General features: G+C 41.7%; 1 protein-coding gene and 1 non-coding gene across 2 annotated transcripts in view; one reads left to right on the top strand and one right to left on the bottom strand.

The window, feature by feature from the left end:
• FBN2 (fibrillin 2) overlaps positions 1 to 26,832 on the bottom strand; it is a 403,326-nt gene that overhangs the window by 16,006 nt on the left and 360,488 nt on the right. Inside the window, exons 56-59 of the mRNA XM_069753996.1 lie at positions 12,556 to 12,681; positions 10,720 to 10,926; positions 4,338 to 4,463; positions 1,201 to 1,323 (exon numbers count right to left, since the gene is read on the bottom strand). Of these exons, the coding sequence (XP_069610097.1) occupies positions 1,201 to 1,323; positions 4,338 to 4,463; positions 10,720 to 10,926; positions 12,556 to 12,681 (582 nt within the window). The remainder of the gene's footprint in view (positions 1 to 1,200; positions 1,324 to 4,337; positions 4,464 to 10,719; positions 10,927 to 12,555; positions 12,682 to 26,832) is intronic.
• Positions 12,980 to 13,083, top strand: LOC138660477 (U6 spliceosomal RNA). Its single transcript, XR_011317871.1, has one exon. It is a non-coding gene; the product is annotated as a U6 spliceosomal RNA (small nuclear RNA).

The following is a 26,832-nucleotide window of genomic DNA, read 5'->3' on the forward strand; positions in this document are numbered from 1 at the left end:
GTTAGTGAACAATTTTATTTTGGCTCTTTCCTGCCAGCCTGCACTTATTGGCCACAGCAATAGCTTTTACCCAGAGTTTTCAAATACATAATCATGAAAATGGCATTGTATAAATTATATAAATTTATTTGCATTTTGAAGGAGAAAGAAGTATTTGATCCCCTACCAAACATTAAGAGTTTTGTCTTCTACAGACCAGTTTGACGCTCCTTACATGTGCGCAAACCTCATCATCAACTACAAAAAAAAATCTGACTGCTGTGCTTGCCAACAAGGGTTTTGCGACCAAGTATTAAGTCTTGTTTGCCATAGGGATCAAATAGTTATATCTCACTGCAAAATGCAAATAAGTTTACATAATTTATACACCGTGATTTTCTGGATTTTATTTTTGATATTCTATCTCTTAATGTTAAAATTAAACCTACCCTTAAAATTATAGACTGTTCACGTCTTTGTCATTGGGCAAACTTACAAAATCAGCAAGGGATCAAATACTTATTTCCCCCACTGTATGTGCAAAGTGCATTAAAAAAGCAACATGATAAGCCTGATGTTTCTTTCTTAGGTACCAGTCAGGGGACCAACTCCAAGCATCCACCTGCACTAGATGGCATGTAGTTGTTTTGGGTTAGGCTTAAAGAGTAACCGTCAATTTTAAATTTAATTGCATCAATTAATAGTACACATGTAATATATCTTAACAGAGAAATCTGTTTTTTACTCCTCCAGGACTGATCAAAAATTCTCATGCTCAGATTTTTAAATTACTGAGATAGATGACCAGAGATGGGGAAGGAGGAGCTACTATGAATCTAGGGCCTCTGTCTTCCTCTTCTCTCCCCTCTAAATAGAATCTCATTAGCAGTCATTTATCTCCTATCTCAGTAATGTAAAAAAAGTCTTCACTGAACACAGATTTTACCCCTGAACTGAGAATTTTGAAAATGAATGATCAGTCCTGGTGGAGACAGAAGCAGATTTTTCTGATAAGATATATTACAAACTTTCTATTTTTCAAATGTATTATTAGTTTATGAAATAAACATTAAAATGACAGATACTCTTAAACTGTGTTAGAATGTATAGTGGCATGTCACCCAACGATTATGTCACCCTCAATGTCATCATAACTTAACAAGCCATCAGAAGCCCTATTGATTTGACAGCCCTGGTAACTGTTGTACCATGTCTACTAACCTTTACATGTTTTTCCATCTTCTTGAAGAGAATACCCTCGAGGGCAGGAACACTGATAGTTGCCTTCTGTGTTCTTACAAATAAAATTACATGGCTTAGGGGACTGTGAGCACTCGTCCAGATCTATAGAGCAGGAAGAAGGACAGGACAGTAAAGAAATACATATAACTGTATATTTTAGCATTTTGAGTACACTAAAATATGTATTATTCAGATTGACACCATATACTATTAGTTACAGGCATCTATTAGGCTATCATAGGGGTTTACTAATATTTTAAAACCCTGCTGTTCTGTTCAGTCAAAAATGACCATTTTCGAACTTTGATATTTTTCTGAAACTTGTGGTTACTTCTATTTTCCTAATTTGAGGGGTTCTTTCTAAGGGTACTTTTTTTTTGGTTTAGTTTTTGCACCACATTTTTTTTACACTTGTACTGTTCCCGGTCAAAAATGACCGAATAGCATTTTATGCTAATTTCAGCCATTTTTTGAGTAAAACAAATGAGTTATAATTTCTTTTGAGACTACTTATTACATCTACTATTGTTTATGAAGTAAACAGTTGCTTTAGGTGCAGATTTACACATGCTTTCAGTACAAACCATACGCATTGGCTTTCAGTATAGTTCTGTGCAATTTTTTTCTCTGTATGTTATTTACCCTGCTTTTCCTCTAACAATAGATAAATTCAGTTGTCAAGATTGCATATTGTAAAAGAAAATAGTTTTTTTTAATTTTCCTTGTGTTGGTTCTCTGACTGTGCAAAACAGACCTGAAAAGCTAATGAGTCCTGTCTGCCAAATGTTTGTTTTCTTCTCTGCTATCTTAGCATTCCAGGGGGTGGTGTCTGGTGTCTCTTTTCTTATTTTATCAGTAAGTAAGCAGTTCAGCCAGCCATTTCAGTCTCAGTTTCAGGTATGAAACAGATCCCAACTGGAACAGAAAGAAACTACATAAAAGAATACTGTTTCTGGAAGAATTAGGATAATCCCTAATTAGGCCTTATATTGAAGAGAGACATGGGGATCCCAGAAGTGAAGGAGCACTTGCCATTGTTCAAAGCATCAAGCAGCATGCTCAAACCACAGCCTCCACCAGCACTGCAACTAAATCAACTGAATCAACATCCTCCACCAGCACAGCTGCCAGCCTAAAAAGAAAGAGATGCTGCTTTTGCCCTCCTTCGAGGGCAAGCATGACTTGTTTTCGTTGCGAAAAATATATGTACAAGAGACATGTGTATTATTGTTGTCCTGAATGTAAACAATAGATTTATGTGAAGATTTTCTAAAAAAAATGATTTTTTTAATTATTATTATTTTTACTATTTTTTTTTAAATGTTTGCACGCAGTTAAATTTTGTACTATTTAATTTTAGTTATAGTTAGTTCTAGTTGTTCTAGTTGTAGTAGTAGTTGTTGTTTTAGTTACTTAGTTAAGCTCAAATTTGTAAGTTCTGTGCCGAATTCAATAAGCCCTTATAACCTTTATAAACACAAAATAAATTAAAAAATTGAGTTTTTTACGTATTTTTTTTTATAATGACCAACCATGTTCACATACAGTATAATAATGCAACAGATATTCAAAAAAATTTTTTAAAGGGAACCTGTCACCTGAATTTGGCGGGACCAGTTTTTGGTCATATGGGCGGAGTTTTCGGGGTTTGATTCACCCTTTCCTTATCTGCTGGCTGCATGCTGGCCGCAATATTGGATTGAAGTTCATTCTATGATTGCCTTGCGCAGGCGTGTACTACGGAGGACATAGAATGAACTTCAGTCTAATACTGCGGCCAGCATGAAGCCAGCGGGTAAGGAAGAGGTGAATCAAACACCCGAAAACTCCGCATATATGACCAAAATCTGGTCCCGCCAAATTCAGGTGACAGGTTACCTTTAAAGTAGCTAAAACAACATTTTAATAGGTCCGGTCAAAAATGGCCGGAGCAGTACAAGTGTATAGTGGAAACGAACAGAATGGCAGGGTTTTAAATCCAATAGCTAAATGACAAAAATCCAATTTTAACCAGAATAAAACATAACTTTCACTTGTTAATTTAAAAATATTAGTAACTAGTGCAAATCATATGTTAAGGTACACATTAAGGCTGCCGTCACACTAGCAGTATTTGGTCAGTATTTTACATCAGTATTTGTAAGCCAAAACCAGAAGTGGGTGATAAATGCAGAACTTGTGCATATGTTTCTGTTATACTTTTCCTCTAATTGTTCCACTCCTGGTTTTGGCTTACAAATACTGATGTAAAATACTGACCAAATACTGCTAGTGTGAAGGCAGTCTTAATTTACATTCTGCTCCTCATTGGCCCTACCTATGCTGAAATATATCCCAAGTGGTCAGATTGCCACGTTAGTAAAAACAAAAGGACTGTTGTCCATCATCTACCATCAGGGATTGTATCCTATTTTGTACTTTCTAATTATCAGAGGAACAAGACACTATTAAAATAGAGAAAGAGCCTTCCCAATATGCTTCATTAGGGTAATGAGGCAAATGCATTTTCTTTTGAATTGGTTAAAGTAGGATTTTTTGGTCTTTGGCTCTAGGATATCAAGTTGCTAGATCGCAGTACAATACAAGTGAATGGAGAAACATTATGAGCCAGAGGTGACTGTACAGGGTACAAGCAAGTCGCAAGAAGTCCAACATTTTTGTGACTTATTTGCAGTGGTCCCAGTACCCTCATACATTGATCATTTCTAATCAAAACCTCTCCTAGCACCTGCATATTTATCTAGGACTAGGGTAAATGGGATCATGATTGTCTTAGGTTCAGGTCACATCTACAGTCCTGAAGCCAGTCACTGACCTCGGCGGGTAGCCCTCCCTACATCGGCAGAGCCATTGAGTTTGGTGATAAGCTGCAGCACTATAGATATGACAATACCATTGCAGACTATATATAATCCCCGGAGCAGTGGCAGAAACACTGCTCTAGACCTGGGGAAGGTGAGTAACAGGTGATTATGTTATTTTTAACACAGCAAACATCAATTTTTATCAAAAACTTTAAAGGGTAAACCCCATATATTATATGTGCGTGGAGATGTTTTATTGCATTGTAATGATCCAATTACACTTTTTTCTGCAATTTCCCTTTATTGTCTTACCAACACATGAAGTGCCCCCGATGTCAGTTGTATAGCCAAAATTACAAAAGCATCTGAAAGAGCCAATGTTGTTGACACACTGACCATTGCGACAGAGGTTTGGCATCACTTTACACTCATCAATATCTGTTAAAATAGATTAAATTATGTTAGTGAATACATTATGTCAATAGATTACTTTTCAAGTGCTTTTTAACTTCTATGATCTAATCAATACATGGCAACACATGTAACACAAATACAAAACAGAAAATTATCATTTTAGCATTGCATTAGTAGTTATTTTTAACTAGATGGAGGCCCGATGCTATGGCATTGGGCCAGCGGTAATGTCACAATGGGGGCAGGTATGAGGCACTGTTGTTGCCTAATGGCATCCTGTGATAATCTAATGACTTTTGCATTAGGGGACTCATATGCTTGACGCCTACGCTTATATACATTATTTTTGTCCCAGCGCTGCTGTTGCTCTTCAAGAGTCTCATTTGCCCTTTGTTGTCTTCGATGTTGTGCCTTTGCTGCTTTCCTTTCATTGTCATTGACGTACTTTTTATGAGCAGCCATGTCGGCATTGATACTTGCTTTTTAAAGGGGTTTTCCCAAGAACAAAATTTAATTTTAAAAATTGCCTGTGTCTGACAGTGTACCGAATATACCACAGCTCCTGGGCAGGGGAGGAAGCAAAAGACAATACTGACATTACAGCAGAAGATTGCAGAGGATACATTTAGTGAGGTAAAATATTTTTTAAAAACAGTCAGTGAAATATTTTGCCTCACAAAATGAATCCACTGTGATCCCCTGCTGTAATGTCAGTATTGTCTTTTGCTTCCTCCCCTGCTCAGGAAATGTGGTATACTCCGTACAAGGTCAGACACAGTCAATTTTTAAAACAAACTTTTGTTTGTGGGAAAACCCCTTTAATGTGACCGGCTTCCTCTGCCTGTAGACACATCACACATCTGCCGCCGGGATAAGCCGAATGATTCACTGCACCTGCGCGTAATTTGTACAGGCACAGTAAATTAGACCACCACCATGTTTGTGCAGACATATAGCAGTGGTCACATTAAAACTGTGCTTGCGCTCCTCCTGTACAAAGATGGCGGAATCATTCGGCTGATCCTGGCGGCGGCGTGTTCGTGACAGTGTTCCGCTGGTGGTACCGTGCAAGAGGCTGTGTGAGTGTGTGTGTGATTGTGAGTGTGAGGTTCGACGGTGTTCTGCTGGAGGTACCGTGCAATAGGTTGGTACCAGCAGCAATTTCCATATTGAGGCACCCATCACTTGGGTTTATTCATACAGAAAATGCGCTGGCTCAGGTAAAGAATTGAGCCAGACAGCCAGCACTCTCACTTCTTGACACAACACAGAGGATGGCAGGAAGATCTCTGCCTATATTGGAACCTCAACAGAGGTTACCCTTCTGGGGCAATGATAAGGGGTCTGAAAGTACAACCCACAATTCCAAATAATTTGAGACTCTGTGTAAATTGTAAAGAAATTGAGAAAGCAATTATTTGGAAATCTCTTATAGCAATATTTTATTCACAATTGGACATAAAAAACAGATCAGAAGGTGAATATTAGACATTTTTCTATTAAACTTGAATAAATTACTGTAATTTGGAAATTGATGGTTACAACGAATCTCTAAAAAGTTGTGATATGGCTAACAAAACGTTGGAAAAGTAAGTCGTACAAATGTAAAATGGCTCCAGGATCAATTTTTCAATTAAGTCGCATGATTCAATATGTATAAAAAGAGCATATTGGAGAGGCAGAGTCTTTCAGAAACAAAGAAGGTCAGAGGTTCACCAATTTGTGGACAACTGTGTCTAAAAAAATTGTTGCACGATTTCAGAAAAATGTTTCTCAAGATAAAATCGGAAACAACTTTGAATATTCCACCATCTTCAAAACATCAGTATCAGAAATTATTATCATTAAAAGATTCAAAAATTGTGGAAAAATCCAGGTGCACAAGGAACAAGGCAGCTGATGGTCAATATTTTATGCTCTTCATTTACAGGCCCTCAGGAGCACAGCATTAAAAAGCATGATTCAGTCATGCAAATAGGTGCATGAGTTCAGGAAGGTTTCCAGAAATTATTGTGTGGGAACACAGTTCTCCATTCGATCCACACATGCAAGTTAAAGCTTTATCATGTAAAGAAGAAGCCATGCATCAACACAATCTAGAAACCATGTCATATTTTATGGGCCAAAACTAATTAAAAGTAGAATAAGGCAAAGTTGGTCAGATGAATAAAAATGTTAAATTCTTTATGGAAACCATAGAGGCTTTGTCTTGTGGACTCAAGAAGAGAGAGACCATCCAGGTTGTTATTAACATACAGTTTAAAAGTCGGCTTTTCTGATGTTATTAGTTCAACATGGGTATTTCACATAGGCAGCTTACACATCTTGAAGGGCACTATCCATGTTGAGTATCATACAGAAGTTTCAGGACAACATATGCTCCCACCGAGACTTTGTACATTTCAAGAAAGGCTTTGCATCTTTCAGCAAAAGAATGCTAAAACACATACTGCATCTGTCACAACAGCATGTCTTCACAGAAGGAGAGTTAGGATGGTGAACTGGCCGCCTACAGTCCAGAACTTTCACCAATAGAAAACATTTGGTACATTATAAAGCAAAAGACAAGGTAAAGAAGACTCCTGCCTGTAGAGCAGCTAGAATTATATATCAGACAGGAAAGGGATAACGTTCTTCTCCCAAAACTCCAGCAATTGGTCTCCTCACTTCCCAAACGTTTACACGCTATTCTAAAAAGAAGGATGCTACACGACGGTGGACATGATCCCTTCACAACTTTTCTGAGATGTATTGCTGCCATGACTTTCTAAATTTTTTTTTTCAAATGAAATAGAAAATGTCTGAATTTCCCTTTCTGGCCTGTATTCTATATTCTGTTCTAAAATGTGTTATATAACACATTTAGAATATATATTCTGATTAAAATATGTCTGTAAGAATTTTTCAAATCATTGCATTCTTTTTTTACTTTTCATGTTCCCCAGAGTCGCTACTTTTTTGGAATTGAGTTTTTAAGAAATACATTATTTTAATATGCTTTATTAACCTTCGTCAGGCTGCATAATTTTACAATGTTAACAGGCTGCAGAGGTACAATTGTACCTTCATATATATTTTATTGAAATTTGGCTAATATATTCTGGACCAAAACTGCAGAGATGTCACGAAATTTCAGCCCTCTACGGCTTTTCGAAAAAAAAAGTTATTGCAATTTTAAAATGGAATAGTTACAATTGTACCTACTCAGCTGGACGAGGGCTAAATAAAGAGACACAATCATCAGAAAATTAGGTTTTGATTTCATTATTTTTCTTGAAATGTGCATATTTATTAACATTTTTGGCAAAATTATGAATCTTGTAATTTTTACACTGGCCACTGGAACTGTTTTAAATTTATACTTCCTGTCCTTTGAGGAAGGGTTTTCAGCAGGCAAATTATCATTAGAGGCAGGATCACATTGACAGTTAACATCTCCATATACTGCTGATAACACAGGATCTACCATTCAAAATGGTTGGTATCACAGCCGACCATCTCTGCCTTCTTCACAATGACCTTTGCATACGATCAATACATTTTTCAGTACAAAAGATAGATTCTGAGTCTGTTCATTGTGGCTAATGTATACAATGGTGTCTAAAAAAGGCCCACTGGCCTGTGTATAAAAATACAGATGTACATGCCCTTAGAGAAAACACCCACTTTGACTTAACTAAAGTTATCTCATTAGATGCCAAATACATTGATTGCCAATATCTCTGGCAAAAGAAGCATCCAGCAAAGACCTAGTGTTTGCGGTAGGGGTGCGTAACAAAGAGGGCTTTGCAGCAATTTACAAAAACCAATGGTGCAAAGGCAGCTGGCCGGAACTATGGTAAGGCTTGGGAGGAGTGGTGTTCTTTTTTTCAGAGTAGGCCTGTTGATAAGTGCGATTGAGCAAGAGGCAAAGTGACAACGGAATTTTTTATTCTGCTCAAGGAAAGAGGGATGTCGGGTACAACGGCACAATGGCAATTATTGGGAAAAGTCTTTTTCTTTCAACTAATGGGGTGGGCAGACGTTACTAAGTTCTTTTTCATCAAACAAGCCATTAAATGCTGGGAAAGGCTTCAACCGAGTCAGGAATGTCGTCACCCCATTTCAATTAGATTACTGCATGGCATTATTTCAATATCCCCATCGGTATGCAAGTCATAAAATGAGGCGCTCCTCAAATCGGCATCCTTCGCTATCACCTTTTTTGGTGCGCTGCGCATTAGTGAATTGTTGCCGCGGTCAAAAATAGCAACAGAAGGCGGCTTATTTAAAGAGGACATAGTCATTTGCAGTGATGCTCTGCGTATTGGCGTATGAAAATCCAAGTGCAATCCCGCCAGTAGGGGCATGTGGGTCCTTGTTAACTCATCTGATGGCCCAGTCTGCTTACTAAAAATAGTCAAATGCTACGCGGCAATAAGACACACAAGCAGGTTTTTTCTCTCACGTACAGAGGTGTCCCCTCTTACAAAATATCAATTTCAGGAAATTTTCAAGCTGTGCTTAGAAAAAACCCGCGCTAATCCAAAGGAATACGGGACACATTGTATCCGAATTGGGTCAGCCACCAAAGCAGCTAGGGCAGGAGTATCGGAGGTCAAAGTTCAAAGAATAGATCATTGGAAATCCACATGCTTTGCCAGATATATAAGACCTGATTTGCTGAAATAATACATTTTGTCTCTTACAGGCGTCCATAAGCCCAAAGTTTGGGTATTGGGACATTCATATGTCTACTGGTCATCAAAACGGGCTGAGCTTAGGCCCGAATGAAAAAATCTAGGCTCCCTGGGATTAAATGTTAACTGGAGAGGTATCAGAGGACTCCAATGGCAACAAGTGTTCTCAGAGACAGTTGACATCTCCAGGAAGGCTAAACAGCTGGTAATATTGGTGAAACACGCTGGTGGCAATGATCTTGGCAAACACAAAATCACCGAACTTTACACAATAATGAAAATGGACACTGAACGTCTTACATGTTTATTCACAGATATGGTATTGGTGTGGCCAGAGACAATACCACGAGCTCTCTGGTGCGGCACAAGGGACAAAAAAGCCATAGAATGCGCAAGAAGAAAGATCAACGTGCGGATGGTGAAATTTCTGAGGGGTAAATGTGGTAATGTGGTTGGTCTCCACCAGCTGGAAGGTAATAACTTGGCTCTATTGAGACCGGATGGAGTTCACCTTACGGATATTGGCTTAAACATATTTTTATCCAGCTTGCAGGATGGAGCCAATAACGCCCTAATGCTGATGGGTGGGGGTCGGAGTCCTGTGTATGTCATACACATGATCATCTGGCAGAAGATGTGGAGGAGGGCAAAGGTTCATAACAGCTCATCGGCCCGCTCACCTGTGGATTGGACCTTCCGCGATGAGATCGTTGCGGAATGTAATTACCTTTCTCTACTTATGTAATTAAGTAACTGTGACCAACCTGTTTCAACCCATCTAGGCCTGTATGTGTTTTATCATGGGATTGCTGGGAGTGGGGAAGGCACTGTTTAAGACACTTGGGTCTCTGCAATCTGGTATGCATGGTACTAATTAAGAAACATGCCTCTGACTGCGGAGCCAATATGGGTAAAAGCTAGCAAAAATACAGTTCAGTGCCCAATTCCCCCCTTTGATCACTCCCCAGGTGATGCACAAATTTTGGATGCCCAGGTGTCCAATAGGATGAAAAGGGAAGGGTCCTACAGCCACACCTACAGGGGTTAAATCCAGGTGCCCGGGTCAGTAACTTTCTTTTCCTCCAACTGACCCCTGGAAGTTTTAGTCCCACCCTCCCACCCTTACATATTTTAACGGTGCTTAAATTGCCATACTATTTGTGCATGTATATATAAAGTATATATGTGTAAAAAATATATATATACATATATATAACCCTTGTTAATGATATTTAGTCACAGCGGAAAATGTGGAGGAGGGCAAAGCTTCGTAACAGCTCATCGGCCTGCTCGCCTGTCGATCGCGAATTGGACCATCGGCGATAAGCCTGTTGCAAAATGTAATTGCCTTTCTCTGCTTATGTAATTAATAAACTGTGACCAACCTGTTTCAACCCATCTAGGCCTGTCTGTGTTTCATTATGGGATTGGTGGGAGGTGGGAAGGCACTGTTTAAGACACACAGGTCTCCGCAGTCTGCAGACATCTTTCAGTTATAAACATTGTCTTTCTCCTTAGACTCATACAACCATTAGTTCTGGCTTAATTATTTCCCTAATTTCGTAATGGTCAGTAGAAGAAAATATAATATCAAAATGTACCTTTCCCGTCAGTTGTGTACCCAGGACCGTGTGGACAAAGCTTCTTATACTGAGTGGTGCCTGGTAGAGGGCAGAGCTCACACTGATTTCCCCAGCCTCTACCTCCATTGCAGCAGCATTCAGATTTAGTGACATGATTGCGACTGCTGGATGACATCTGACACATGGTTTGTAGAACTTCAGAAAAGCAGAAGCCCTGGCGTGTGTCTGAAAGTAATGACAAATATCATGTTAAGTTTGCAATGATCATATACTAAGAAGTGTACAAAATGTGCAAACCATAAAAAAAACATTTGTGATGACATTAAAATATAAAAATTATCTATAAAAATAATACTAATAAAGACCCAACTACTCAAGGAATTAAAACTGATTTACAGTGGGGAAAAAGTATTTAATCAGCCACTAATTAAGCAAGTTTCTCCCACCATAATTTGCAAAATAAATCTTGCCAAATCAGACAAGGTGATTTTCTGGATTTGTTTTCTCATTTTGACTCTCATAGTTGTGGTCTACCTATGATGTCAATTACAGGCCTCTCATCTTTTTAAGTGGGAGAATTTGCACAATTGGTGGCTGACTAAATACTTTTTCCCCACTGTATCACTAGATTTCACAATACAAACTGCACACATTATTACATAAAACTCTTAGACCTAATAAAGCTGAAGTACTTTCTTTGAAATCCATGTCAGAATTGCTGCAGAGTCCCTTTAGAAAGTTTAACTCAATCTTCACCCACCTAGCCTGATTGACAGCTCCTCAGTGTCCCCACAGCTGCTGGGTTCTCACAATGCTCACTAGAAGCTATAGCTCATCTTAATATCAGGATTATTCAGTCATTCTGATATGGATTTTCTATGGATATTTGATGCTGACATTTGGGATTATCACTTGCCTGTAGTGTCTGTTTACCATGGGTTGATTGAAAAAACTTATTAGTTCTGGATATATATGTGGATTGATAGTACAGATATTACTATGCCAAAATAAGAATGTTACTATGTAAAAACAAGCAACTATGCAAATCATTTTTTAAATTAAAAATCCTCTCCATTCTCAATAACCAAAGGATTTTTAATTTTGTTCATCTCAGGCTGCCCAGGTTACCAGCCATCTTTGTAGTCTGTTAGTAATGGCTGGCCTACTAGACAAGCAGAAGATTGTATCCATGAGCTTAGGAACGCTGCTCTGAAGCTTGCCGTTTGCTTCATCCGGCTAACTTCAGTGCCATCTTGATTCTCCGATGCTCTGCTTGCAGCATCAAAGAGAACACATTTTGGGCCAGCGGCACAACATTTTCTGACAGTGACTTTCAATTAATCGGGAGTATACCGCCCCCTTCCCCAGAGCAGGGCACTCCTGAAGACTGATGATCACAGCAATCCTTTTAAAAGTAGACTTGTACATGCTTCTATGGATGGAGGTAAGTCTTCTGGCAAAACCAAAATATTAAAATCGACATGTAAGAATATAGATATGGATTTTACAGTTTATACCACAGTCAGATCTTATGTTATTAACTAGTCTAAGAAATGAAACTGAAATCCCTATTATGTCATCTTATGTCTGATTTGCTTCCAAGTAACACTTTGCTGTAGATGTTAAATACTGAGATTACAGCTGCAACTGTGGAGTCCTATTTCTATTCATTCTAAAAAAAAATCTGTAATTTGCCTATTGCATAATCAGTTACACAATGGGAAAGCCAAAGTCAGGGTGCAAAATATATTTACTTTGACTATTTGTAGTTCCATAAAATTATTATTATTATTATTATTATAAGTGGAATGAGTTGCGTTCAGCATTTTTTTATTTTCTTTTATTTTTTTTTACCAAGGCATTCAGTTCCTGTAAGAGATGGCTGAAATCCTTCACTGCAGTCACATCGATAGCTTCCAATGGAGTTGACACAACGGCCATTTTCACAGATGCTTGGTTTTGTGCGACATTCGTTCTCATCTATCAGGATAGATAAAAAAAAACTATATAAATCAAGTAACATATCAAACAGTATATAGAAGAATATTGCTCTAGATTACCGATACTAAAATACTACTTTTAAATAGGTAGATCAACTTCTCATACAGTTGTTTACATTGATATATAGTCTGTCCATGTGATGACTAATCTTGATTATCAATTTGTTCCTTGTTACTATGATTTTCTATAGAATACAGTATATATATTAGTTTACAGCTGAGATTTCCTTTGATAAGAATCATCATAGCCAGCGGCCATGAATTAGTTAATTCCAGGCTAAAGCCACAGCTGCATATAACTAAAATTAGAATGATACAGAGAAGATTAGCATGACCCCTGCACGAGGTTGACATGCAAATTAGTGAAGCGTTCCATATTTCGGCAGCTAAATAGGAAAAGGTTCTTTACAGTTAGAGCATTCAGAATGTGGAATGCCCTACCACAAGAGGTAGTAATGGCTGAAACAATAGCAGCCTTTAAAAAAGGGCTGGACAATTTTCTCAACACACATAACATTGGGGGTTTTGATTAGTTTAGTGAAAAAATGTACAATTGGTGGAGAAAGTTTGAACTTGATGGACCTAGGTCTTTTTTCAACCTATGGAACTATGTAACTAGGTAAAGCCATTGAAAATTGTTTCTATTTTAGTCACAGAAAGATTGAAACTTGTCCTAATACGTAAACAAATATTTATTTTTCTAAATTGTAGAACAAGTAGTACTAGACACTCATTCTAATGAAGCTGACCACCAGAAATGGAGTAGAAAAACATTAAGTAGAATAGTTTGTTCGGCCTTAAAGAATGAGTATCAACAGAAACGGACCTATTTCAAAAATAGGTGATGTCACAGCTGACCCTGCTCCCTCTTTATTCACAATGGCCTTTGCATAGACTCATTTGACACTTTGTTACAAAAGATAGGGCTGGGATCCAACCATTGACACTATGTACATTTGTTATTTCTTGAAAAAATAGGAAGTTAACCCCTCTACCCCCAAGGGTGGTTTGCAGGTTAATGACCGGGCCAATTTTTACAATTCTGACCACTGTCCCTTTATGAGGTTATAACTCTAGAACGCTTCAACAGATCCCGGTGATTCTGACACTGTTTTCTCGTGACATATTGTACTTCATGATAGTGGTAAAATTTCTTTGATATTACCTGCGTTTATTTGTGAAAAAAATGGAAATTTGGTGAAAATTTAGAAAATTTTGCAATTTTCCAACTTTGAATTTTTATGCAATTAAATCACAGAGATATGTCACACAAAATACTTAATAAGTAACATTTCCCACATGTCTACTTTACATCAGCACAATTTTGGAACCAAATTTTTTTTTTGTTAGGGAGTTATGAGGGTTAAAAAGTTGACCAGCAATTTCTCATTTTTACAACACCATTTTTTTAGGGACCACATCTCATTTGAAGTCATTTTGAGGAGTTTATATGATAGAAAATAACCAAGTGTGACACCATTCTAAAAACTACACCCCTCAAGGTTCTCAAAACCACATTCAAGAAGTTTATTAACCCTTCAGGTGTTTCACAGGAATTTTTGGAATGTTTAAATTAAAATGAACATTTAACTTTTTTTCACAAAAAATTTACTTCAGTTCCAATTTGTTTTATTTTACCAAGGTTAACAGGAGAAAATGGACCCTAAACGTTGTTGAACAATTTGTCCTGAGTATGCAGATACCCCATATGTGGGGGTAAACCACTGTTTGGGCGCATGGCAGAGCTCGGAAGCGAAGGAGCGCCATTTGACTTTTCAATGCAAAATTGACTGGAATTGAGATTGGACGCCATTTTGCGTTTGGAGCACCCCTGATGTGCCTAAACATTGAAACCCCCCACAAGTGACACTATTTTGGAAAGTAGACCCCCTAAGGAACTTATCTAGATGTGTGATGATCACTTTGACCCATTAATTGATTCACAGAAGTTTATAATGCAGAGCCGTAAAAATAAAAAAATCTGATTTTTTCAAAAAATTATCTTTTTGCCCTCAATTTTTTATTTTCCCAAGGGTAAGAGAAGAATTTGGACCTAAATCATTGTTGTACAATTTGTCCTGAGTGCACTGATACCTCACATATGGGGGTAAATCACTGTTTGGGCGCAAGGGAGAGCTCGGAAGGGAAGGAGCGCCGTTTGGCTTTAAATGCAAAATTGACTGGAATTGAGATGGGATGCCATGTTGCGTTTCGAGAGCCACTGGTGTGCCTAAACATTGAAATCCCCCACAAGTGACACCATTTTGCAAAGTAGAGCCCCTAAGGAACTTATATAGATGTGTGGTGAGCACTTTGACCCATTAAGTAATTCAAAGAAATTTATAATGCAGAGCTGTAAAAATAAAAAATCATATTTTTTCAAAAAAATGATCTTTTCGCCCCCAATTTTTTATTTCCCCAAGGGTAAGAGAAGTAATTGGACCACAAAAGTTGTTTTACAATTTGTCCTGAGTACGCTAGTACACCATATGTTGGGGTAAACTACTGTTTGGGCACTTGGCAGAGCTCGGAAGGGAAGGAGCGCCATTTGACATTTCAATGCAAAATTGACTGGAATTGAGATGGGACCCCATGTTGCATTTGGAGAGCCTCTGATGTGCTTAAACATTGAAACCCCCCACAAGTGACACCATTTTGGAAAGTAGATCCCCTACAGAACTCATCTAGATGTGTTGTGAGAGCTTTGAACCCCCAAGTGTTTCACTACAATTTATAACGCAGAGCCATGAAAATAAAAATAAAAATTTCCTACAAAAATTATTTTTTAGCCCCCAGTTTTGTATTTTCCCAAGAGTAACAGGAGAAATTGGACCCTAAAAGTTGTTGTCCAATTTGTCCCGAGCACGCTGATACCCCATATGTGGGGGGAACCACCGTTTGGGCGCATGGAAGAGCTCAGAAGGGAAGGAGCGCCATTTGGAATGCAGACTTTGATGGAATGGTCTTCAGGCATCACATTGCATTTGCAGAGCCCCTAATGTACCTAAACAGTAGAAACCCCCCACAAGTGACCTCATATTGGAAACTAGACCCCCCAAGGAACTTATCTAGATGTGTGGTGAGAACTTTGAATGCCCAAGTGCTTCACAGAAGTTTATAATGCAGAGTCATGAAAATAAAAAAAAAATTTTTTTCCACAAAAAAGATTTTTTAGCCCCCAATTTTTTATTTTCACAAGGTTAACAAGAGAAATTGGACCCAAAAACTTGTTGTCCAATTTGTCCTGGGTATGCTGGTACCCCATGTGTGGAGGGACCACTGTTTAGGCGCACGGCAGAGCTCGGAAGGTAAGGAGCGCCGTTTTGGAATGCAGACTTTGATAGAATGGTCTGTGGGCGTTATGTTGCGTTTGCAGAGCCCCTGATGTAGCTAAACAGTAGAAACCCCCACAAGTGACCCCATTTTGGAAACTAGACCCCCAAGGAACTTATCTAGATGTGTGGTGAGAACTTTGAATGCCCAAGTGCTTCACAGAAGTTTGTAATGCAGAGTCGTGAAAATAAAAAATATATTTTTTTCCACAAAAAGATTTTTTAGCCTCCAAGTTTTTATTTTCACAAGGGTAAAAGGAGAAATTGGACCGCAATTACAATAAACAGTGGAAGCCCCCCAATTCTAACTGAAACCCTAATCCAAATACACCCCTAACCCTAATCTCAACGGTAACCCTAACCACACCCCTAACCGTGACACACCCCTAACCCTAATCCCAACCCTATTCCCAACCGTAAATGTAATCCAAACCCTAACCCTAACTTTAGCCCCAACCCTAACCCTAACTTTAGCCCCAACCCTAACTGTAGCTGTAACCCTAGCCCCAACCCTATCCCTAGCCCTAACCCTAGCCCTAACCCTAGCCCTAACACTAACCCTAGCCCATACTAATGGGAAAATGGAAATAAATACATTTTTTAAATTTTTTATTTTTTCCCTAACTAAGGGGGTGATGAAGGGGGGTTTGATTTACTTTTAAAGCGGGTTTTCTAGCGGATTTTTTTGATTGGCAGCCGTCACACACTAAAAGACGCTTTTTATTGCAAAAAAATATTTTTTGCGTTACCACATTTTGAGAGCTGTAATTTTTCCATATTTTGGTCCACAGAGTCATTTGAGGTCTTGTTTTTTGCAGGATGAGTTGACGTTTTTATTAGTAACATTTTCAGGCACATAACATTTTTTGATCGCTTATCATAACGATTTTTTGTGAGGAAGAATGACCAAATCCCAGCTATTCATGAATTATTTTGGGCGGGGGAAGGGGGGGCGTTTATACCGTTCTGTGTTTGGTAAAATGGATAAATCAGTTTTATTCTTTGGGTCAGTACGATTACAGCGATACCTCATTTATATCATTTTTTTATGTTTTGGTGCTTTTATACGATAAAAACTATTTTATAGAAAAAATAATTATTTTTGCATCGCTTTATTCTGAGGACTATAACTTTTTTATTTTTTCGCTGATGATGCTGTATCATGGCTCTTTTTTTGTGGGACAAGATGACGTTTTCAAAGGTACCATGGTTATTTATATCCGTCTTTTTGATCGCGTGTTATTCCACTTTTTGTTCGGCGGTATGATAATAAAGCGTTGTTTTTTGCCTCACTTTTTTTATTTTTTATTCTGTATTCACTGAAGGGGTTAACTAGTGGGACAGTTTTATAGGTAGGGTTGTTACGGACACGGCGATACTAAACATGTGTACTTGTATTGTTTGTTTTTTTTATTTAAATAAAGGAATGTATATTTAGGAACAATATTTTTTTTTTTAATATTATTATTATTTATTTATTTAGTATTTTTTTTTTTTTTTTTACACATGTAAAAAATTTTTTTTAACTTTTTTACTTTGCCCCGGGGGGGTAGGGGGGGGGGGGGGTTATCACAGTAAAGTGACAGATCGCTGATCTGACACTTTGCTGTGCACTGTGTCAGATCAGCGATCTGACGTGCACATCAGGGAGGCTGTGAAGCCACCTCCCTGCAGGACACGGATGCAGCCCCGTGGCGATTTTGGATCCGGGCCTGCTGCAGGGAGGAGCGAAGAGACCCTAGGAGCAACGCGATCACATCGCATTGCTCCGAGGGTCTCAGGGAGCCCCCTCCCTGCATGATGCTTCCCTATACCGCCGGAACACTGCGATCATGTTTGATCGCAGTGTGCCGGCGGTTAATATGCCGAGGGCGGTCTGCGACCGCTTCTGGCACATAGTGCTGGATGTCACCTGCGATAGTCAGCGGCTGATCGCGCTGGACGTACTATTCCGTCCTTGGGAAGTAGGGCCCACCCCACATGGACGGAATAGTACGTCCAATGGTAGAAAGGGGTTAAAGGGGAATTTAAAGGGGTATTCTCAGCTTTAATATTCTACAGTATCCCAATATGTATCAGATGTAATAATAATAATAATATTAGCAAATACCTCCAATTAGAAATGTAGAATAGTTTTTCTGATTCACTAAGTTGCCTACCCCATGGGACGGCATTGCCGTAGCATAGGTGTCCATGGTTACAACCACTCGTATAGTGACAATTTAACTAACTGTCACTACATGAATGGTTGTGTTAGGTCTCGAGTTCCCACTTCTGCACAGGGGGAATCTCGGGCCGTCTCCGCTGCGGTCTCCCATTCCTATCCAGCCGCAGTGGAGTCTGCTCAGCAGGGACGTCGGTCCCAGCGTCTTGCTCGGTCTCGCTCGGTACAGAGAGTTACTGCTGCTTCTTCAGCTCCTGCCATTAAAGTCAGTGCTGGTCAGCAGCGAGCAGACTTCTCTGGGACTAAGTCCTTATTTGCGCACACTGAGCATGCCCAGGGCAAGATCTCCCGTTGAAGATCGAGGGTCATGTGCTCAGGCTCTGCAGCGCATTCCATTGGTCATCTTGGCAGGTCTTGGAAGGGCAAAGTTTCTGTGGCCACTTCCTATCCTGCAACTATATAAACTGCGCATGACCGCACGGCCATGCGCTAGTGTACAATTATTATGTGTGTGTGTAGATGGATGTATGTCGATGGATGAAAGCTCCTAAGTATCCCTCCCTAGAGTTGTTGATTGCTCGCGGATGATGGTAGCTCTCTAGCGCCCGACTATCCATCTGTATGTTACACACATCACAGCGTCCTATAGCTGTGCCTGCCAGTACGGCGCCGTGCGCTTGCCTCGCGCTTTCCATACCCAAGCCTGGGTGGTTAGTGGCGTCCGTCAGTGCGGCATCGCACGCACTCTTGTGCTCATATATTGCAGAAAAGGTTCTTTTCACACCCAGTTGCGGTGTTGTGCCAGCAAGGGTCTAATCGGACTTCAATCCCTTTTGGGGTTAAGTTCGCTGATTACTTGCTCGCGCTCTACGTGCGGTACCGTGGTCCTGTGACTTAACAGGATCGCTTTCTTCACGTTGGGTGAGGTTTAACCCACGTGTTTATACTGTTAAGTACCGCCATATAGTCTGTCATTTACTAGCAGTGGGTTTCGCCTGCACGGTGGACCCCGGACTGCGAACGCATCTATATCATCTTACTTGGTGCGTTCCGCCAGTCCTAACATTACACTAGCGCCAGGGTCTGGCTAGTGATGACAGACAAACAGCAATCCTTCCGGTATATCCAGCAGCTGGAGGGTAGGTTGGCAGCTCTCGAGAGCGCAACCTCAGCTGTGGATGTTACCACAGTTGCTGTACAGGCTGCCAGCGTGGCTGCAGCAACTTTGTCCATTGCCACCCCTGGTGTTAGGACTGGCGGAACGCACCAAGAAAGATGTTATAGATGCGTTCGCAGTCCGGGGTCCACCGTGCAGGAGAAACCCTGCTGCTAGTAAATAGCAGACTATATGGCGGTACACTAAAGTATATAAACGTGGGTTCAACCTCACCCAGCGTGAAGGGAGCAATCCTGCTGCGTCACAGGATCGCGGCACCGCACCTAAAGCGCGAGTGAGCAGTCAGCGTTAGTGTTGAGCATTCCGATACCGCAAGTATCGGGTATCGGCGTGGCGGTCACATGGGCGGCACGCGACCAATCAGAAGCCGGGACGTCATTCCACAGGTCCTAAAGGCGCGCATTTTGAAGAAAGAAGCCGTGCCGGACGCCGGATCCTCCCGCTGATGTCCAGGGGCCGCCGGAGAGGTGAATATAACAATATTTTTTATTTTAATTCTTTATTTTACACTTTAATATGGATCCCAGGGCCTGAAGGAGAGTTTCCTCTCCTTCAGACCCTGGGATCCATGAGGATACATTCCGATACTTGATGTCCCATTGACTTGTATTGGTATCGGATATCGGTATCGGCGATATCCGATATTTTTCGGGTATCGGCCGATACTATCCGATACCGATACTTTCAAGTATCGGACGGTATCGCTCAACACTGGTCAGCGTACTTAACCCCAACTGGGATTGAAGTCCGATTAGACCCTCGCTGGCACTACACCACAACTGGGTGTGTAAGGAAACTAAGAATAAATATATAAATGCACAGGAGTGCGAGCAATGCCGCACTGACGGACGCCACCAACCACACTGGCTTGGGTATGGAATGCGCAAGGCAAGCGCACGGCGCCGTACAGGCGGACACAGCAAGAGGACGCTGCAATGTGTGTTTCGTGCTGTTGGACAAGTCGGGCGCTAGATAGCAAACATACACCTTCCGCGAACAGACATTCATTAGGGAGGGTTATTTAAAGAGCGACTTTCACTCACAACACACACACATATTTACAAGACAATGCTAGCGCATGGCCGTGCGGTCATGCGCAGTTTATATAGTTGCAGCACAGGAAGTGGCCACAGAACTTTTGCCCTTCCAAGACCTGTCAAGAGGACCAATGGAATGTGCCGCAGAGCCTGAGCACATAACCCTCGATCTCCAACGGGAGATCTTACCCTGGGCATGCTCAGTATGCGCAGACAAGGACTTAGTCCCAGAGAAGTCCGCTCGCTGCTGACCAGTACTGGCTTTAATGGCAGAGACTGGAGAAACAGCAGTAACTCTCAGAACAGAGTGAGAATGAGCAAGACGCTGGGACCGACGTCTTTGCTGAGCAGACACCACTTCGGCTGGATAAGAATGGGAGACCGCAGCGGAGACGGCCCGAGATTCCCCCTGTGCAGAAGTGGGAACTCGACCCCTAACATTACCCCCCCTCCTAGGGCCCCCCCCTCCTTGGGCCTCGCTACGTTCGAAGGCAGCAATGAGCTGCGGAGCCCGGATGTGCTCAGCAGGCTCCCAGGATCTATCCTCAGGACCGTAACCCCTCCAGTCCACCAAATAAAATTTTTTGCCACGAACCACCTTGAACCCCAAGATAGCGTTCACCTCGTAATCGTCCGTAGACGAACCCGACGTCCCAGTAGAAGACTCAGAAAACCGGGACATGTAGACGGGCTTAAGGAGGGCACATGAAAGGTGTCGGTGATACCAAGGCGTGGAGGAAGGGCCAGACGGTAAACCACAGGATTAACCTGTTCGAGGACCTTAAAAGGACCTAAGTAGCGAGGTGCAAACTTGGTAGACTCAACTCGCAGCCTGATGTTACGGGCGGAGAGCCACACCAAATCGCCAGGAGCAAAGGTTGGAGCGGGGCGCCGATGTGCGTCGGCGGAGGACCTCATTCTCTCTTGGAAGCCCGAATGGCATCCTGAGTGCGATCCCAAATGTCCCGTGCCTCCACAGCCCAGTCTGCCACCCTGGAATCGGCGGAAGACACGGGCATGGGCACAGGTACCCGCGGATGCTGACCATAGTTAAGGAGGAATGGGGTCTGTCCAGTGGAGTCAGCTACAGCATTGTTAAGAGCAAACTCCGCCCACGGTAGCAAAGATGCCCAGTCATCTTGCTTAGCAGAGACAAAATGTCGCAGATATGTGACCAAGGTCTGGTTGGCTCTCTCCACCAACCCATTCGTCTCGGGATGATATGCCGAAGAGAGATTTAACTCAATAGTGAGAAGATGACAAAGCTCTCTCCAGAACCGAGATGCAAACTGGGGACCCCGATCACTGACAATTTTGTCTGGCATACCGTGAAGACGGAAGATGTGTTTAATAAACAACGCTGCCAAGGCCCGTGCAGAAGGTAGCCGAGGAAGCGGCACCAAATGCACCATTTTAGAAAAATGGTCGGTGATTACCCAAATAATGGTACAGCCACGAGACTTGGGCAGACCCACCACAAAGTCCATCCCGACCATTTCCCAGGGCCTGTCTGCCACCGGCAGAGGGTATAACAACCCAGCTGGCCGTTGATGGAGAGACTTATTCTTGGCACAAGAGACACATGCCCGAACGTTGTCTCCGATGTCACGAACCATATGTGGCCACCAGTACATTCTCGCCAGCAACTCTGATGTCCTCTTTGCCCCAAAGTGTCCACCCACTCTGGACGAATGAGCCCAGGAGAGAACCTCCGGTCGCAAATTGATGGGAACAAAAGTCTTGCCCGGAGGCACAGACTCAAGCGAAACCGGAGCTACGGTTCTCAGACTCTCCGAAGGGACAATGAGCCGAGGCTCGTCCTCCTCCTCCTCAGTTGACACAAGGGAGCGAGAGAGAGCGTCAGCACGAATGTTCTTCTCCCCGGCGAGATAATGTAGAGTAAAGTGGAACCGGGAGAAAAACAAGGACCATCTGGCCTGACGAGAATTCAGCCGCTGGGCTGTCTGCAAATAGACCAAATTCTTGTGATCCGTGAAGACTTGGAATGGGAACCGAGCACCCTCCAAGAGATGTCTCCACTCCGAAAAGGCCAACTTCATTGCCAGCAACTCCCTATCCCCGATGGAGTAATTTCTCTCCGCTGGTGTGAAGGTCTTTGAGAAGAAGAAGCAAGGGTGTTTCCGACCTTGAGCATCCTTTTGATAGAGGACTGCTCTAGCACCAACGGATGAGGCATCCACCTCCATAAGGAATGGCTTATCTACATCGGGACGATGTAAGATGGGAGCGCTAGCAAAATGGGACTTTATAGAAGCGAAGGCCTTGGAGACCCCTTCGGACCACAATTTGGGATTCGCTCCCTTCTTGGTGAGGGATACCAAGGGAGCTACCAAAGTTGAGAAGTGGGGGATGAACTGGCGATAGTAATTTATGAACCCCATAAAGCGCTGCACCGCTTTAAGAGAATGGGGTTCCTGCCAGTCCATCACTGCCTGTAGTTTGGCAGGATCCATAGCCAATCCCTGGGCCGAGATGATATAGCCCAGGAAAGGTAAGGACTCCTGCTCAAACACACACTTCTCCAACTTTGCATATAAGGAATTCACCCGTAGGAGTTCGAAGACTCTGGCAACATCTCTCCGGTGGGAGTCAATATCTGGAGAGAAGATGAGAATATCATCCAGATAGACTACAACCGAGGTGGAAAGCATATCCCGGAAGATATCGTTGACAAAGTCCTGAAAAACGGCTGGGGCATTACAGAGCCCGAAGGGCATCACCAGGTACTCATAGTGCCCATCCCTGGTATTGAAAGCCGTTTTCCATTCGTCCCCCTCACGGATACGAATCAGATTATAGGCACCCCGCAGATCTAATTTGGTGAATATCTTAGCTCCCCTTAGCCTGTCAAAAAGCTCCGATATCAGGGGCAACGGGTATTTATTTTTAATGGTGATAGCATTGAGACCCCTGTAATCGATGCAAGGACGTAACTCCCCGTTCTTCTTCTGTACGAAGAAGAATCCCGCCCCTGCCGGAGACACCGACTTCCTTATAAACCCTCTTGCCAAATTCTCCTGAATGTATTGAGACATAGCCTCCGTCTCTGGGAGAGAGAGGGGATATACTCTTCCCCGAGGAGGTTCAGCTCCAGGCAGGAGGTCTATAGGACAGTCGTAGGGGCGATGAGGCGGTAGGGTCTCAGCAGCCTTCTTAGAGAATACGTCTGCATAGCACCAATAGCACCTAGGAAGAGATGAAAGGTCTGCGGGTACCTCAGTAGTAGAAACCTGTAGACACTCACTCACACACCTGCCCATACAAGACTTACTCCAACCCAATATTCTCCCTGAGGACCACTCAATATGTGGAGAGTGGAAACGGAGCCAGGGTATTCCCAGCAAAATCTCATCCATTCCCTCGGGAAGAACAAGAAGGGAAATAATCTCCTGGTGGGAAGGGGACATGGACAGCGTGAACGGAACTGTCTGGTGTGTGATCTGCAGTGGAAGTGTCGCTCCATTCACAACTCTAACTGTAACTGGTTTGGCGAGCATGACTAGTGGTATAGCATGGCGTAGAGCAAAAGCAGAGGACATGAAGTTTCCCTCTGCTCCTGAATCCACACAAAGCTCGACTGTTAGAGTGGAGGAGCCTAACAGGATTGTCCCTTTAACCCCTTCATGACCCAGCCGTTTTTTGCAATTCTGACCAGTGTCCCTTTATGAGGTAATAACTCAGGAACGCTTCAACGGATCCTAGCGGTTCTGAGATTGTTTTTTTGTGACATATTGGGCTTCATGTTAGTGGTAAATTTAGGGCAATAAATTCTGCGTTTATTTGTGATAAAAACGGAAATTTGGCGAAAATTTTGAAAATTTCGCAATTTTCACATTTTGAATTTTTATTCTGTTAAACCAGAGAGATATGTGACACAAAATAGTTAATAAATAACATTTCCCACATGTTTACTTTACATCAGCACAATTTTGGAAACAAAATTTTTTTTTGTTAGGAAGTTATAAGGGTTAAAATTTGACCAGTGATTTGTCATTTTTACAACGAAATTTACAAAACCATTTTTTTTAGGGACCACCTCACATTTGAAGTCAGTTTGAGGGGTCTATATGGCTGAAAATACCCAAAAGTGACACCATTCTAAAAACTGCACCCCTCAAGGTACTCAAAACCACATTCAAGAAGTTTATTAACCCTTCAGGTGCTTCACAGCAGCAGAAGCAACATGGAAGGAAAAAATGAACATTTAACTTTTTAGTCACAAAAATTATCTTTTAGCAACAATTTTTTTATTTTTCCAATGGTAAAAGGAGAAACTGAACCACGAAAGTTGTTGTGCAATTTGTCCTGAGTACGCTGATACCTCATATGTGGGGGTAAACCACTGTTTGGACGCACGGCAGGGCTTGGAAGGGAAGGAGCACCATTTGACTTTTTGAATCAAAAATTGGCTCCACTCTTTAGCGGACACCATGTCACGTTTGGAGAGCCCCCGTGTGCCTAAAAATTGGAGCTCCCCCACAAGTGACCCCACTTTGGAAACTAGACGCCCCAAGGAACTTATCTAGATGCATAGTGAGCACTTTGAACCCCCAGGTGCTTCACAAATTGATCCGTAAAAATGAAAAAGTACTTTTTTTTCACAAAAAAATTCTTTTAGCCTCAATTTTTTCATTTTCACATGGGCAACAGGATAAAATGGATCCTAAAATGTGTTGGCCAATTTCTCCTGAGTACGCTGATACCTCATATGTGGGGGTAAACCACTGTTTGGGCACATGGTAAGGCTCGGAAGGGAAGGAGCGCCATTTGACTTTTTGAATGAAAAATTATTTCCATCGTTAGCGGACACCATGTCGCGTTTGGAGAGCTCCTGTGTGCCTAAACATTGGCGCTCCCCCACAAGTGACCCCATTTTGGAAACTAGACCCCCCAAGGAACTTATTTAGATGCTTAGTGAGCACTTTAAACCCTCAGGTGCTTCACAAATTGATCTGTAAAAATGAAAAAGTACTTTTTTTTTACAAAAAAATTATTTTCACCTCAATTTTTTCATTTTCACATGGGCAGTAGGATAAAATGGATCATAAAATTTGTTGGGCAATTTCTCCCGAGTACGCTGATACCTCATATGTGGGGGTAAACCACTGTTTGGGCACACGGCAGGGCTCGGAAGGGAAGGCTCGCCATTTGACTTTTTGAATGGAAAATTAGCTCCAATTGTTAGCGGACACCATGTCGCGTTTGGAGAGCCCCTGTGTGCCTATGCATTGGAGCTCCCCCACAAGTGACCCCATTTTGGAAACTAGACCCCCCAAGGAACTTATCTAGATGCATATTGAGCACTTTAAACCCCCAGGTGCTTCACAGAAGTTTATAACGCAGAGCCATGAAAATAAAAAATAATTTTTCTTTCCTCAAAAATGATTTTTTAGCCTGGAATTTCCTATTTTGCCAAGGATAATAGGAGAAGTTGGACCCCAAATATTGTTGTCCAGTTTGTCCTGAGTACGCTGATACCCCATATGTTAGGGTAAACCACTGTTTGGGCGCACGGCAGGGCTCGGAAGGGATGGCACGCCATTTGGCTTTTTAAATGGAAAATTAGCTCCAATCATTAGCGGACACCATGTCACGTTTCGAGAGCCCCTGTGTGCCTAAACATTGGAGATCCCCCAGAAATGACCCCATTTTGGAAACTAGACCCCCAAAGGAACTAATCTAGATGTGTGGTGAGGACTTTGAACCCCCAAGTGCTTCACAGAAGTTTATAACGCAGAGCCATGAAAATAAAAAAAAAATTATTTTCTCAAAAATCTTTTAGCCTGCAATTTTTTATTTTACAAAGGGTAACAGGAGAAATTTGACCCCAAAAGTTGTTGTCCAGTTTCTCCTGAGTACGCTGATACCCCATATGTGGGGGTAAATCACTGTTTGGGCACATGCCGGGGCTCGGAAGTGAAGTAGTGACGTTTTGAAATGCAGACTTTGATGGAATGCTCTGTGGGCGTCACGTTGCGTTTGCAGAGCCCCTGATGTGGCTTAACAGTAGAAACCCCCCACAATTGACCCCATTTTGGAAACTAGACCCCCAAAGGAACTTATCTAGATGTGTGGTGAGCACTTTGAACCCCCAAGTGCTTCATAGAAGTTTATAATGCAGAGCCGTGAAAATAATAAATACGTTTTCTTTCCTCAAAAATAATTATTTAGCCCAGAATTTTTTAATTTTCCCAAGGGTAACAGGAGAAATTTGACCCCAATATTTGTTGTCCAGTTTCTCCTGAGTACGGTGATACCCCATATGTGGGGGTAAACTACTGTTTGGGCACATGCCGGGGCTTGGAATTGAAGTAGTGACGTTTTGAAATGCAGACTTTGATGGAATGCTCTGCGGGCGTCACGTTGCGTTTGCAGAGCCCCTGATGTGCCTAAACAGTAG

Source organism: Ranitomeya imitator, chromosome 1 (assembly GCF_032444005.1).
Source record: "Ranitomeya imitator isolate aRanImi1 chromosome 1, aRanImi1.pri, whole genome shotgun sequence".
In the NCBI taxonomy this organism is placed as follows: Eukaryota; Metazoa; Chordata; class Amphibia; order Anura; family Dendrobatidae; genus Ranitomeya; species Ranitomeya imitator.